The sequence below is a fragment of the Notolepis coatsorum genome, assembly GCF_963971535.1.
Source record: "Notolepis coatsorum genome assembly, chromosome: 14".
Lineage (NCBI taxonomy): Eukaryota > Metazoa > Chordata > Actinopteri > Aulopiformes > Paralepididae > Notolepis > Notolepis coatsorum.
Window position 1 is genome coordinate 93,492,307 of NC_140178.1, and position 15,726 is coordinate 93,508,032.

The 15,726-nt window shown below is 43.0% G+C and overlaps 1 protein-coding gene across 2 annotated transcripts in view; it reads left to right on the forward strand.

Moving 5' to 3' along the window:
• Window positions 1-14,270, forward strand: part of myh9b (myosin, heavy chain 9b, non-muscle) — a 101,091-nt gene extending 86,821 nt beyond the window's left edge. For both annotated transcript variants that reach the window (XM_084329611.1, XM_084329612.1), the window contains 10 exons: window positions 3,636-3,848; window positions 3,958-4,170; window positions 4,333-4,494; window positions 6,354-6,482; window positions 6,704-6,792; window positions 8,597-8,720; window positions 9,600-9,808; window positions 10,589-10,697; window positions 11,278-11,450; window positions 12,298-14,270. In XM_084329611.1, the coding sequence (XP_084185737.1) occupies window positions 3,636-3,848; window positions 3,958-4,170; window positions 4,333-4,494; window positions 6,354-6,482; window positions 6,704-6,792; window positions 8,597-8,720; window positions 9,600-9,808; window positions 10,589-10,697; window positions 11,278-11,450; window positions 12,298-12,406 (1,530 nt within the window). In that variant the 3' untranslated portion in view covers window positions 12,407-14,270. The remainder of the gene's footprint in view (window positions 1-3,635; window positions 3,849-3,957; window positions 4,171-4,332; window positions 4,495-6,353; window positions 6,483-6,703; window positions 6,793-8,596; window positions 8,721-9,599; window positions 9,809-10,588; window positions 10,698-11,277; window positions 11,451-12,297) is intronic.
• Window positions 14,271-15,726: the final 1,456 nt, after the last annotated feature.

The following is a 15,726-nucleotide window of genomic DNA, read 5'->3' on the forward strand; positions in this document are numbered from 1 at the left end:
TATCTTAAGGCATCCTCATACCTTTTCTAGAACACCCTCGTATCTTAAGGCATCCTCATACCTTTTCTAGAACACCCTCGTATCTTAAGGCATCCTCATACCTTTTCTAGAACACCCTCATATCTTAAGGCATCCTCATACCTTTTCTAGAACACCCTCATATCTTAAAGCATCCTCTTACCTTTTCTAGAACACCCTCGTATCTTAAGGCATCCTCATATCTTTTCTAGAACACTCTCGTATCCTCATACCTTTTCTAGAACACTCTCGTATCTTAAAGCATCCTCATATCTTTTCTAGAACACCCTCGTATCTTAAAGCATCCTCATACCTTTTCTAGAACACCCTTGTATCTTAAGGCATCCTCATACCTTTTCTAGAACACCCTCATATCTTAAAGCATCCTCTTACCTTTTCTAGAACACCCTCGTATCTTAAGGCATCCTCATACCTTTTCTAGAACACCCTCATATCTATAAAGCATCCTCATATCTTTTCTAGAACACCCTTGTATCTTAAAGCATCCTCATACCTTTTCTAGAACACCCTCGTATCTTAAAGCATCCTCATACCTTTTCTAGAACACCCTTGTATCTTAAAGCATCCTCTTACCTTTTCTAGAACACCCTCGTATCTTAAGGCATCCTCTTACCTTTTCTAGAACACCCTCATATCATACCTTTGCTAGAACACTCTCGTATCTTAAAGCATCCTCATATCTTTTCTAGAACACCCTCGTATCTTAAGGCATCCTCATATCTTTTCTAGAACACTCTCGTATCCTCATACCTTTTCTAGAACACGCTCGTATCTTAAGGCATCCTCATACCTTTTCTAGAACACCCTCATATCTTAAGGCATCCTCATACCTTTTCTAGAACACCCTCATATCTTAAGGCATCCTCATACCTTTTCTAGAACACCCTCATATCTTAAGGCATCCTCATACCTTTTCTAGAACACCCTCATATCTTAAGGCATCCTCATACCTTTTCTAGAACACCCTCATATCTTAAGGCATCCTCATACCTTTTCTAGAACACCCTCGTATCTTAAGGCATCCTCATACCTTTTCTAGAACACCCTCATATCTTAAGGCATCCTCATACCTTTTCTAGAACACCCTCATATCTTAAAGCATCCTCTTACCTTTTCTAGAACACCCTCGTATCTTAAGGCATCCTCATACCTTTTCTAGAACACCCTCATATCTATAAAGCATCCTCATATCTTTTCTAGAACACCCTTGTATCTTAAAGCATCCTCATACCTTTTCTAGAACACCCTCGTATCTTAAAGCATCCTCATACCTTTTCTAGAACACCCTTGTATCTTAAAGCATCCTCTTACCTTTTCTAGAACACCCTCGTATCTTAAGGCATCCTCTTACCTTTTCTAGAACACCCTCATATCATACCTTTGCTAGAACACGCTTGTATCTTAAGGCATCCTCATATCTTTTCTAGAACACCCTCGTATCTTAAGGCATCCTCATATCTTTTCTAGAACACTCTCGTATCTTAAGGCATCCTCATATCTTTTCTAGAACACTCTCGCATCCTCATACCTTTTCTAGAAAACCCTCGTATCTTAAAGCATCCTCATACCTTTTCTAAAACACCCTTGTATCTTAAAGCATCCTCATACCTTTTCTAGAACACCCTCGTATCTTAAGGCATCCTCATACCTTTTCTAGAACACCCTCGTATCTTAAGGCATCCTCATATCTTTTCTAGAACACTCTCGTATCCTCATACCTTTTCTAGAACACGCTCGTATCTTAAGGCATCCTCATACCTTTTCTAGAACACCCTCATATCTTAAGGCATCCTCATACCTTTTCTAGAACACCCTCGTATCTTAAGGCATCCTCATACCTTTTCTAGAACACTCTCATATCATATCTTTTCTAGAACACCCTCGTATCTTAAGGCATCCTCATACCTTTTCTAGAACACCCTCATATCTATAAAGCATCCTCATATCTTTTCTAGAACACCCTTGTATCTTAAAGCATCCTCATACCTTTTCTAGAACACCCTTGTATCTTAAGGCATCCTCATACCTTTTCTAGAACACCCTCATATCTATAAAGCATCCTCATACCTTTTCTAGAACACCCTCATATCTTAAAGCATCCTCTTACCTTTTCTAGAACACCCTCGTATCTTAAGGCATCCTCATACCTTTTCTAGAACACCCTCGTATCTTAAGGCATCCTCATACCTTTTCTAGAACACCCTCGTATCTTAAGGCATCCTCATACCTTTTCTAGAACACCCTCATATCTATAAAGCATCCTCATATCTTTTCTAGAACACCCTTGTATCTTAAAGCATCCTCATACCTTTTCTAGAACACCCTTGTATCTTAAGGCATCCTCATACCTTTTCTAGAACACCCTCATATCTATAAAGCATCCTCATATCTTTTCTAGAACACCCTTGTATCTTAAAGCATCCTCATACCTTTTCTAGAAAACCCTCATATCTATAAAGCATCCTCATATCTTTTCTAGAACACCCTTGTATCTTAAAGCATCCTCATACCTTTTCTAGAACACCCTCATATCTTAAAGCATCCTCATACCTTTTCTAGAACACCCTCATATCTTAAAGCATCCTCATACCTTTTCTAGAACACCCTTGTATCTTAAAGCATCCTCATACCTTTTCTAGAACACCCTCATATCTATAAAGCATCCTCATATCTTTTCTAGAACACCCTTGTATCTATAAAGCATCCTCATATCTTTTCTAGAACACCCTTGTATCTTAAAGCATCCTCATACCTTTTCTAGAACACCCTCATATCTTAAAGCATCCTCATACCTTTTCTAGAACACCCTCATATCTTAAGGCATCCTCATACCTTTTCTAGAACACCCTCATATCTTAAGGCATCCTCATACCTTTTCTAGAACACCCTCATATCTTAAGGCATCCTCATACCTTTTCTAGAACACCCTCGTATCTTAAGGCATCCTCATACCTTTTCTAGAACACCCTCGTATCTTAAGGCATCCTCTTACCTTTTCTAGAACACCCTCATATCTTAAGGCATCCTCATACCTTTTCTAGAACACCCTCATATCTTAAGGCATCCTCATACCTTTTCTAGAACACCCTCATATCTTAAGGCATCCTCATACCTTTTCTAGAACACCCTCGTATCTTAAGGCATCCTCATATCTTTTCTAGAACACCCTCGTATCTTAAGGCATCCTCATATCTTTTCTAGAACACCCTCGTATCTTAAAGCATCCTCATACCTTTTCTAGAACACCCTCGTATCTTAAAGCATCCTCATACCTTTTCTAGAACACTCTCGTATCTTAAAGCATCCTCATACCTTTTCTAGAACACCCTCGTATCTTAAAGCATCCTCATACCTTTTCTAGAACACCCTCGTATCTTAAAGCATCCTCATACCTTTTCTAGAACACCCTCGTATCTTAAGGCATCCTCATACCTTTTCTAGAACACCCTCGTATCTTAAAGCATCCTCATACCTTTTCTAGAACACCCTCGTATCTTAAAGCATCCTCATACCTTTTCTAGAACACCCTCGTATCTTAAAGCATCCTCATACCTTTTCCAGAACACCTTCCTAACGTTCCCCTGACTTTTCTCCAGATGCTGGCAGAGGAGAAGAACATCTCGGCGCGCTACGCAGAGGAGCGCGACCGGGCCGAAGCTGAGGCCAGGGAGAAGGAGACCCGGGCCTTGTCTCTGACCCGGGAGCTGGAGACTCTCATGGACATGAAGGATGAGCTGGACCGCAACAACAAACTGCTGCGTGCCGAGATGGAAGACCTTGTCTCCTCCAAGGATGACGTTGGCAAGAGTGTAAGTCTGCTGTGTCCGTCGGGGCGCAACTAACATTCACAGGGTTTTGTGCACTATTGAAAAATATGGGAACTTTTAATTATTCATGCTCTCTCTCCATCCCCCTCAGGTCCATGAGCTGGAGAAGTCCAAGCGAGGCATGGAGCAGCAGCTAGAGGAGATGAGGACTCAGCTGGAGGAGCTGGAAGACGAGCTGCAGGCCACGGAGGACGCCAAGCTGCGTCTGGAGGTCAACATGCAGGCCATGAAGGCCCAGTATGAGAGGGACCTGGCGGGACGCGACGAGATGGGGGAGGAGAAGAAGAGGGCCCTGGTTAAACAGGTAACATTACTGTAGCAGGCAGAAGGGAGTCCTGGTTAGTGGGGGTCATATAGCCATGTGGCCCGACCAGTGACATCCTGTTTATTTCTATCTTGTTGTTTTACTTTGCAATCATTGAGGAGTTAATTTAACAGACTGCTGTTAAATCTCTGCGCTTGTCAGGTGCGGGAGATGGAGATGGAGTTGGAGGATGAGAGGAAGCAGCGTTCTGTTGCCGTGGCTGCACGGAAGAAGATGGAGCTGGATCTGAAGGAGCTGGAGGCTGCAATCGACATGGCCAACAAGAGCCGTGACGAGGCCCTCAAACAGCTGAAGAAACTGCAGGTGAGTGTGCTTAACATAATATAAGTAACACTAGGGGTGGACGGTATAAACGGTATACGGTATAAACGGTATGAATTTGCTCTACGGTATGGATTTTGAGTATACAGTGTAACCGGTAGTGCAGCTCTAAAATAGCAATGACGTCATGTAACCACAGCGCGACTATTTCACTCGCATTTGCCCCTAAAAATAGATAGAATTAGTCATAGATAATAGATATGTGCGAACTGGAAAAAGTTATTTAGGAGGCTTCGCGCAGTGGGCGTGCCAGCCCCTACCGCACGCATGTAAACACGGGTCTAGTAGTCTAGTGGGACGGGACACGGGAGCTGTCGGCGTCGCCCTGAGCTAACGTTAGCTTAGCTACCGTTACAAAATGACCCAGTCAACTATTCACTTTTAGTTTAATACATGATGGGGCATTGTCTAACCGAACGGTATCTAGTCGGCCAGCTACCGATAGCTCCTGACATCAACAAACGCTCCACAAAGTCTAGTACTAGAGACGTGTATGCTACCTGTTAGCTCACGTTAACGCAAGTTTGTTCACCGTTCAAAACGAAATGTCCCATTGAACTAAATAATTCACTGAGGCGTTGTATTAACGTTATATATTTAGTAGCTACAGATGGCTCATGATATCAATGTCTTATAACACTGATTCGATGCGTATTCGAGCTGAGGGCTTGCTAACGTTATAATACCAATACAATAGGGTCCAGGTGCAGCGCCGGAGAATCCTGGCCGTAGCTCTGCTCGAGGCTACTAGAGTATAGGTCCAGGTGCAGCTCCGGAGAAACCTGGCCGTAGCTGGAGGCTACTAGAGTACACACAGACAGTGGAGCTTGTTGCGTGGTGGCGATGTCTCGCAGATAATACCAGTACAAGTCTAATTATATAATATATATATTTTATAAAAAAAAAAAAAATTATATAAAATAAAAAAAAAAAAAATTTATCAAAAACGATGATACCGTGATATATACCGTTACCGTCTATGCTTCAAATTATACCGTGATATAAATTTTAGACCATACCGTCCACCCCTACACTATATGCATGTCTACTTATACCTATCACGTCTAACACCTGAAATTGACCAGACTGGAAGCACTTTTAGTCTGAATAACCAAGTGAAATTGAATGCAATTCCGTCAGGCAACCCTACCTCAGTATGGTTACATACATCTTTAGTATGGCTGGTCCTGGGGGAAATTGAAGATCAACCCTTCTCTGCCCATTTAGCTGTTCAGGGTGATATTTCAACTTGAAGGCAATAAGAAACCTTGCGTTCTCAAACGAACTGCAGCTGATTCCTATCATGGCTATTTCTGGTCCGTTGTCTCTAGAGCACAGAAGTTGCTTTTTGAGTCGACATTATTTGGTAGAGGGGAAAAGGAGCTTCATTTATAGTTTTTCCAACTATATACAGAACTATTTTATCCTAGTCATATTTTCATATTGGCAAACTACAAACGCGACAGAGGGTCAACTGTAGTCATAGCTGTTCCCTGACAAAACGCCAAACACTGTATAGCAAGGTGTTAATTAACTATGGGTCTGGTCTAGTGGGTTGATAAAAAGTACCAATATGTTTCAATGCGACTGGGTTCCATGGTGATTTGTTTGACCATTACGAATCCAAGGGCACGAAAGTAAAGATTTTCAGCCTGTTTTCTTTGTCCAGATCAAATGTATATACCGGTAGTGTATCCAAAAAGACTGAGCTTGTATTTTGCAGAGTTGTCCTAACGATGAACCATTATATCGTCAGCGACTTCGGGTTCCTGAGAAGCGCTATACAAATAAAATTAATTATTATATTGACAGAAGGTTCTGTTTCTGCCCGTCCCCCTCAGGCCCAGATGAAGGACCTCATCAGGGAGCTGGAGGAGACTCGTATGTCCAGAGAGGAGATCCTGGCTCAGGCCAAGGAGACCGAGAAGAAGCTGAAGAGCATGGAGGCCGATATGATCCAGATGCAAGAGGTCAGTCCTCGAGCCAGCCGTGCACCGAGAGGAGGATGCATCTAACACTTCTAAAAACGAGTGCCTCGCCATCCAGGATCAGACGCAACATTTTTATTATTTAAATAAATCTATATAAATAAAGGAATGATGGTGAAGAATAACATTTATTTTCTTGAATTGTAGGAAACACTCGGTAGGAACATGAATGAACAGTGTGTTCCCTCTGTGTCCTGCTGTAGGAGCTTGCGGCTGCAGAGCGTGTGAAGAGACAGGCCCAGCAGGAGAGAGACGAACTGCAGGATGAGATTAACAACCAGGCCACCAAGAAGTAAGGAGTGTCTTCATCACAGTATTCAAAACTATTTTTGAACATTTATATTCTTACGAGTGTAAATGTCATAAATCCTTGTGTGAAAAGTCTTGATTAACACATTCCCGGCCATTAGATTAGACGGGCCCCACTCTAGGACGCCAGCTTTTCATTACAACTTTTCACTGTGCGTGACGTTGTTTGTAGAGCTAAATCTATATTTTCTATTATAGCTATGTATCCATTGTCATTGTCAATTGACAGTATAAACCTTCCCTTCAATATGCCATAAAGAAATAATTTTTTCATCAATACGTTTCCGTTTTATAGCCTAATGAATATGAGCGTTATATGGGAATTATCTGGGATAATTCCTGCAAAGCTAGTTATAAGGCGCTAAGCTAATAACGTTAAATCGATTGGCGTTTTGTCCCTACACAAGCTAGAGTTAAAAATCTAAATGCATATGATCGGTATCATGTTCCACCATGAATGCATGGAGGGGGGGGGTGGGGGAGTAATTTCTGATTACCAATTACGGCATTTGTTATTACAACAACATACGCTGATCAGGAGGTTGGCTATGAGAACAAGGCCCGATCAGGCTGAAATTGACGTCAAATCGCTCTTACCTGTGGCCGGTTGGATTCCAAAAAGAATTTCCCAGTTATTTGATCGCCATCTGGTAGATCGATATGTCCATTGGCTGATGCTATATTCCTTTACTGCATACTGAATTCGGCGTCGCAAAAAGTATTCCAGGCGATCGGGTAAAGCCCTCGCTTCAGGCTAACAGAAAAGTCCATGAAAAAAAAGTTACACCAGGTTTGAAACGAGGATTACTGCATTCTCGAGACAGCGCCGTTGGACGATCAGCGTGGTGTAGACCGTTTTCGATTATGGGATGTTTATCCTGATGAACCATTTCCAGCTTGTATAATACTATATACGTCCAAATCATGTTTATCGAGTTATTGGCAATGGATCGCTATATATTGTGACGAGCCAGAGTGCCTGCAGCCAAACCGAGTGCCCGGAAGTAATATGGCCGACCAGCACAACCTCCACAGCACTTCCTGTTTGGCGATTGCGCCGATCGGCCACCAGATGGCGCTCCTGAACCGCCAGAGAGCTCAGTGGGTCCTCCTGGTGGATCTCAGGCCAGCGGAGGGGAAATATGAATCCGATCACAGATTTTTGAAATATTGATATTAAAGACGCTGTAAAGCGTCCTTCGGCAACTTGAGCATGGCCAGGAATGACGCTGTAAAGCGTTAAACACGTGTATATATATATACGTGATTGGCCTTCAAGCGCTGGCTCTCAGTCAAGTATATAAGTGGATGGCCGGGAATGTGTTGATATTTGCTGTTCATGCTGTGTGTATATGTTATAAACATCAACATATCGCTAAGCCCTAATTACATCAACACTGCCATCTTCTCTTGCTAATGACTCAATATCTTAACATCTTCACCTCTGTTCTCCTCCCTCCTCTCTGTTCTCCTACCTCCCTCTCTTCCCCCCTCTTATGTTCTCTCCTCCCTCCTCTCTGTTCTCCCCTCCCTCTCCTCCCTCCTCTCTGTTCTCCCCTCCCTCTCTTCCTCCCTCCTCTCTGTTCTCCCCTCCCTCTCTTCCTCCCTCCTCTCTGTTCTCCCCTCCCTCCTCTCTGTTCTCCTCCCTCTCTTCCTCCCTCCTCTGTTCTCTCTTCTTCCCCTCCTCTGTTCTCCTCTCTTCCTCCCCTCCCTCTCTTCCTCTCCTCCCCCTCTTCCTTCTCTCTGTTCTCCTCTCCTCCCTCTCTTCCCCTCTGTTCTCCCCTCAGTGCTCAGATTGCAGAGGAGAAGAGGAGGCTGGAGGCTCGTATCTCTCAGCTGGAGGAGGAGCTGGAGGAAGAGCAGTGCAACACTGAGCTGGTCAATGACCGGCTGAAGAGAGCCATGCTGCAGGTTAGTAGATACAGCTATATATATATATATTATAAAGACCCAGCAGGTTGGTAGATACAGCTATATATATTATAAAGACCCAGCAGGTTAGTAGATACAGCTATATATATTATAAAGACCCAGCAGGTTGGTAGATACAGCTATATATATATATATTATAAAGACCCAGCAGGTTGGTAGATACAGCTATATATATTATAAAGACCCAGCAGGTTGGTAGATACAGCTATATATATATATATTATAAAGACCCAGCAGGTTAGTAGATACAGCTATATATAATATAAAGACCCAACAGGTTGGTAGATACAGCTATATATATAATATAAAGACCCAGCAGGTTGGTAGATACAGCTATATATATATTATAAAGACCCAGCAGGTTAGTAGATACAGCTATATATAATATAAAGACCCAGCAGGTTAGTAGATACAGCTATATATATATATATTATAAAGACCCAGCAGGTTGGTAGATACAGCTATATATATATATATTATAAAGACCCAGCAGGTTGGTAGATACAGCTATATATATTATAAAGACCCAGCAGGTTGGTAGATACAGCTATATATATTATAAAGACCCAGCAGGTTAGTAGATACAGCTATATATAATATAAAGACCCAACAGGTTGGTAGATACAGCTATATATATAATATAAAGACCCAGCAGGTTGGTAGATACAGCTATATATATATTATAAAGACCCAGCAGGTTAGTAGATACAGCTATATATAATATAAAGACCCAACAGGTTGGTAGATACAGCTATATATATATATATATATATATATATATATATATATATATATAATATAAAGACTCAGCAGGTTACAGGACTTCACAGCCTCTCTCTCTCTCTCTGCCTCCACCAGACGGACCAGATGACCGTGGAGCTGACGGCTGAGCGCAGCACCTCCCAGCGCATCGAGGGGGCCCGCGCCACCCTGGAGCGCCAGAACAAGGAGCTGAAGCTGAAGCTCCAGGAGCTGGAGGGAACCGTGAAGTCGAAGTACAAGGCCAGCATCACCGCGCTGGAGGCCAAGATCGCCCAGCTGGAGGAGCAGCTGGACCTGGAGACCAGGTGAGGGCGAATAAAGCAATTGCATTTTTTCAATAAAACGTATTATCAATGGGTACAGATTACTGGATGGTAGGGCTGACCGACTATTCGAATAATCGATCGAAAGGAGCCGTAGTTACTGCCAACCTCTTAGTCAAATGCAAAAGCAAAGAGGTCTAGAAGTGTGCCTAACGCTAATGGTGCGCATACCAGCGAGGCTAACTGCCTACGAAAACGGGCACAGAGGCACTGAAAGGGTATTTACTAGACAAATATCAAGATGTATCAATCAGTGGACCAATTGCATGCTTTCGCAGAGGACAAGAAGCAGTCTGACTATCGGCAAATTTTGGCCAATCAAAGTCGACTATACAAATCCTTAGTCGGGGACAGACTACTGGACGGGCATAAAGATGCATAGTCACTCATAAGATCATACTATTTTATGAATTGAGTTTATAAGCCCCTCAGTTTTGACCAATGGGTGAATTTACTTGCATGTTAGTATTCAGATGTATCTGATCGGATTTCAGAATAAGCTTGTATCATGATCACTGGGCTATCCTGATATTTTCTAGGGATACATAGGCATGTAAACTGCATGTTTGTTATGTGATTTTTATTTCTCTTACTCATAATATATACATTTTTAATCGGGATATGACTATGTAATTGATTCATTCAGATTGGCAGAAGGGAGGGGGTGGCCTGTCCACAACCCTGGAATGATTTACCTTTTTTAAATGTTGATGAACTATTGGATCTGGAATCCCTGTATTGATGGTTGTCTTGTTGATGTAGGGAGAGGCAGGGGGCCTCCAAGCTGGTGAGACGCACGGAGAAGAAACTGAAAGAGGTTATCCTGCAGGTGGACGATGAGAGACGCAACACGGAGCAGTACAAGGACCAGGTGAGACATCGCTAACACCATGCTAACACGGAGAACTACAAGTTCCATGTCAGACATGATATTGCTAACACCATGCTAACACGGAGAACTACAAGTTCCATGTCAGACATGATATTGCTAACACCATGCTAACACGGAGAACTACAAGTTCCATGTCAGACATGATATTGCTAACACCATGCTAACACGGAGAACTACAAGTTCCATGTCAGACATGATATTGCTAACACCATGCTAACACCATGGTAACATGGAGAAGTACAAAGACCATGTCAGGCATGTGGTATTGCTAACACCATGGTAACATGGAGAAGTACAAAGACCATGCCAGACATATGGTATTGCTAACACAGCAGTAACTTACAAAGGACAGGTTGGGCACCCTGCTAACACCATGCAAGTGCATGCAGTTTGAGATATTGTTAGCAGAAATTGTTTATTTGTTGGCAATGCTAGTGGGACTGAATGGGGTCCTATAGCATGCATCTGGAAAATCATATGTAGCATCTTCTAAATAACTTCCAAATTCTTTCAATTGCTATTGTATTTCTAACTAAAGTCTTGTTTGTTTGTCTTCCAGTCAGACAAGCTGAACTCTCGTATGAAGCAGTTGAAGCGACAGCTGGAGGAGGCAGAGGAGGAGGGTCAGAGAGCCCACGCCAACCGCAGGAAACTGCAGAGGGAGTTGGAGGACGCTACAGAGTCAGCGGACGCAATGAACCGTGAAGTCAGCTCCCTCAAGAGCAAGCTCAGGTGGGTGTAGTAGAGACTGTAGCTCAGGTGGGTGTAGTAGAGACTGTAGCTCAGGTGGGTGTAGTAGAGACTGTAGCTCAGGTGGGTGTAGTAGAGACTGTAGCTCAGGTGGGTGTAGTAGAGACTGTAGCTCAGGTGGGTGTAGTAGAGACTGTAGCTCAGGTGGGTGTAGTAGAGACTAGCTCAGGTGGGTGTAGTAGAGACTAGCTCAGGTGGGTGTAGTAGAGACTGTAGCTCAGGTGGGTGTAGTAGAGACTGTAGCTCAGGTGGGTGTAGTAGTAGAGACTGTAGCTCAGGTGGGTGTAGTAGAGACTGTAGCTCAGGTGGGTGTAGTAGAGACTGTAGCTCAGGTGGGTGTAGTAGTAGAGACTGTAGCTCAGGTGGGTGTAGTAGAGACTGTAGCTCAGGTGGGTGTAGGAAGTGTAGCTCAGGTGGGTGTAGTAGAGACTGTAGCTCAGGTGGGTGTAGGAAGTGTAGCTCAGGTGGGTGTAGTAGAGACTGTAGCTCAGGTGGGTGTAGGAAGTGTAGCTCAGGTGGGTGTAGTAGAGACTGTAGCTCAGGTGGGTGTAGGAAGTGTAGCTCAGGTGGGTGTAGTAGAGACTGTAGCTCAGGTGGGTGTAGGAAGTGTAGCTCAGGTGGGTGTAGTAGAGACTGTAGCTCAGGTGGGTGTAGGAAGTGTAGCTCAGGTGGGTGTAGTAGAGACTGTAGCTCAGGTGGGTGTAGGAAGTGTAGCTCAGGTGAGGATACCAGAAACTGTCTGCTGTACCGTCACAAAGAAGGCCTCAGTTCTGTTCTAGTCTTCCGTGACCGTTGTCTGACCATGTCCTCTGAACGTTGTTTGTTCCAGACGGGGTGATCTCCCCTTCCCCATGCGCCGCATCATCAGCCGTGCCGGTGTCGAGAGCGACGAGGAGAGCGAGCCCAAGAGCGAGACCCCCGAACCCAAGCCCGAGTGAAGGAAGCCATGCTGCCCCCTGCTGCTTGGAGGATCGAACTGCAACAGGAATACACGGACCCAAACGCAGATACATAACTGACATACTGTATTAAGGAGGGATAAAACCATCATACTGTATCACTAAAGGGCAGGTATTTACCCCGTGATCGCCCCTCCCATCCTCTACCGGTGACAATCTATCATGTAGACTCGCTATACACTCACATTACACACAAACATGTTGACAATCCCCATACTGACATACAGTTACACTTACAACACATGCATTTATTCTCGGGCCAAATTTTTGCTTATCTCGTGCAAATTGTTTTGCTTTTCTCGTGCTTCATTTCTTTCTCTGGGAAAACAAAAAAAAGAAGAATATGAATGATATTTTTGTAAGGAAACATTCCGATTATGATAGTCCTGTTGTGGGATCTATTTTTCTAATTGAAGAAATAACAAAGATGGAAGTATAAATAAAGTAAGTGAATCAAATAAATGAAGAAGGATTACTCGAAGGGGACCAAAGTAATATCGCCATCTATAGATTTGTATTTTATTCTTACGTTTTTATAATGGTTAAGTATGAAAGTACTACGTGTTTATTATGGCTCTTGCTCGCTCTCTCGCCTCACTTTATAATGGAGGCTACTGTGTGGATATTAATCTCGCTGTGGTTAGTAACTCGACATGTCACTATGCTTTCTGGGCTGCTTGGTTCCAATTAGATACACGTTTAACCTTCGTTTTAGAGACGTGATTTTACATCCAGGATTACACGATTGGAGACTCGTCCGTGTATACAGTAGGCATTTAATTGTGACTTGTTGTGCTTAAATTTCTCATTTTTGCACTGAGATGTTCGCCTTTTGACTAAGACGTGATGAAACCACTGGTGTACTGACTTGAGACGGTGATGACGGGACGTGTATCTGAAACGGGAGTTATCAAAAGATTTGAGTGACCGCGTACAAGCGCTCGTATATTATGTACACGACATGCCAACACACAAGAAAGGCCTTAAATACAGTTGTAACTACTGTGCAAGGTTGCCTTCCATTTCCTTTTCTCTTTCCTGGACACATGTATTGAATTTTTTTTTTTATATATATATATGAATTTCTTTACTATCAATGTTATTGATTTGCAGGGTGGTGGGGTAGATTATTACTCACGACACACTGTATTCTCAGGGCACAGCTTGATGGAGGGGAGGGGGTGTGTCTCAGACCAAGGCAGATGAAGGAGGTAGGAGGATGTTGTACTGCCTCGATGTGGTGGTGGTGGAGGAAGGTATTGCAGCGCTGTAGCCACAGACTGGTTTGTCTAGATATGAAGGTGGGCATGACCCCTAATTTTTTTATATTTGGTATTGAATGGAGCTTTGTATCAGCGTGGCAGTTGTGTGGCTTTAGGTCTGGGTGAGGCGTGACCCTTAACCCCTCGCAGGCTGTGCTCAGGGTGAGGCATGACCCTTAACCCCTCGCAGGCTGCTCAGCGTGAGGTGTAACCCCCCCTCCCTTGCAGGCTGCTCAGGGTGAGGTGTGACCCCCCCCCCCCCCCCTCCCTCGCAGGCTACTCAGGGTGAGGCGTGACCCTTAACCCCTCGCAGGCTGTGCTCAGGGTGGCTTTTTGGCTCACACTGCTGGGAAGTGAGAGGAATGTGGTGTTAAGGATAACTGAGCAAATTAAAAGGATCACTATTTCTTTCTCTCGCACTTAGAAACCAAGGAAATAAAATGAAGTTTAAAAAAATAAATGGGAAAAAAATATACATCTCCTTAATTTGTGTTTAATTTCTCTGTCTTGCACCTCTGGAAATGAAATGTTGAGAAATGACTTGTTGGTATTATTGCAATAAAGAGGCTTTCTAAACTGCTGCCCTTGTGTTTGTGATTGTTTCTAAGTGCATTTCCATCATGTTGGCATGTGCCTTAAATGCGACATGTATGCTGGTGTTGCCAACAGCAGTGATACTGATAGGCTGGAGACTAATGCTGGTCGTCGGGATATTCCTGTGTGGTCCCTCTTTTGGTTCGCTGATGTACAGTAGATATTATATAAGGGATGCACAGATACATTAACAAGAAGGTACGATGCAGCCATTCTCCTTGACCAAGGTAATGTCATGATACTGGAGCTGGTCCCTGGCGCCTGTCTGGTTGTCCAGTGCTCCTGAATGGTTAGGATGGCTCAAGTGCTGACGGATAATTTGTGTATAACTTTTTATTTTGTTTTTTTATCCAATTTTCCTCCATAGAATTAAAGCTCCATTTATTGCCTGTGGATAGCCCTTTCAGGTGACAAAATCCATTGAGCGGTTCTCGAGTTACATGCCGGTATTTGAGGCTTTTGCAAAATGCCACTCCTGACTCAGGCTGCACAGTAGTTCCATCAATCTAGATCCGATCTCGAAAATGATTGTGGATCAATGTAGCCAATGAGTGTGGCTTCCAATGAGACCACATGTGGGGATGTGTGAATCAGGGATCTAGGTGAACAACTAAATTCCTTAACAGGAAGCCAAATGAATTTTATTCTAAGAGAACAGAGTTTTTCTTTGTACACAGTTTACCAAAATCACTCATCACTCATTTCTGAATGGATCTTTATGAAGTTTGGATATGTACTACATAAGGCTTTAGGCTATGGCTCCGTCTGGATTTGTAAGCCATACCACCTTCTGGGGAAATGCTACCTTTGGACTACTAACTACTACAGAAAAACTTGAGTAACAAGTTTTTCTACAACTCAGGTTCAGACCTATGTTTTATTACGTTAGCACTAAAAGTTAAAAAAAAATCTGGAATCAGAAACTTCAGAATGTCATCTTTCAAAAGAGACCAGGCTCATGCATATACCGGTAAGTATAAAGTGTGTTTTGGTTTGCAAAAAAAAGTATGCAGTCCTCAAACGAAGAACTAAAATGGCCAATTTTGGGGGCGCTTGCTAAAAAGATTTGTGACTAGCTCAAAATACTAAACCAAGGAGAACTTTACTATGTTAAACGAAAATCGTTTTCAGTAACCTGTTCATTTATATTAAAAGTCCCAGGGAAAAGTTAAATAATTGAAGATATGATTTGGACTGGTGCTGATGGTTTTTATGAAGCCCAATAATTGAAGATATGATTTGGACTGGTGCCGATGGTTTTTATGAAGCCCATTTGACTGGTGGTTGAAAATATTAACCATGGTGAAAGTCAAGGATTGCTATGGTACCACTTTTGTACTTAAATACCACAGTTGCATCTTATCATTCTTTCTAAATTATATGCCTTTTTTTTCTAAATAAAAATTTGCATTCGTTTTAATAATAGTTGGTCCCGGAGGTTGT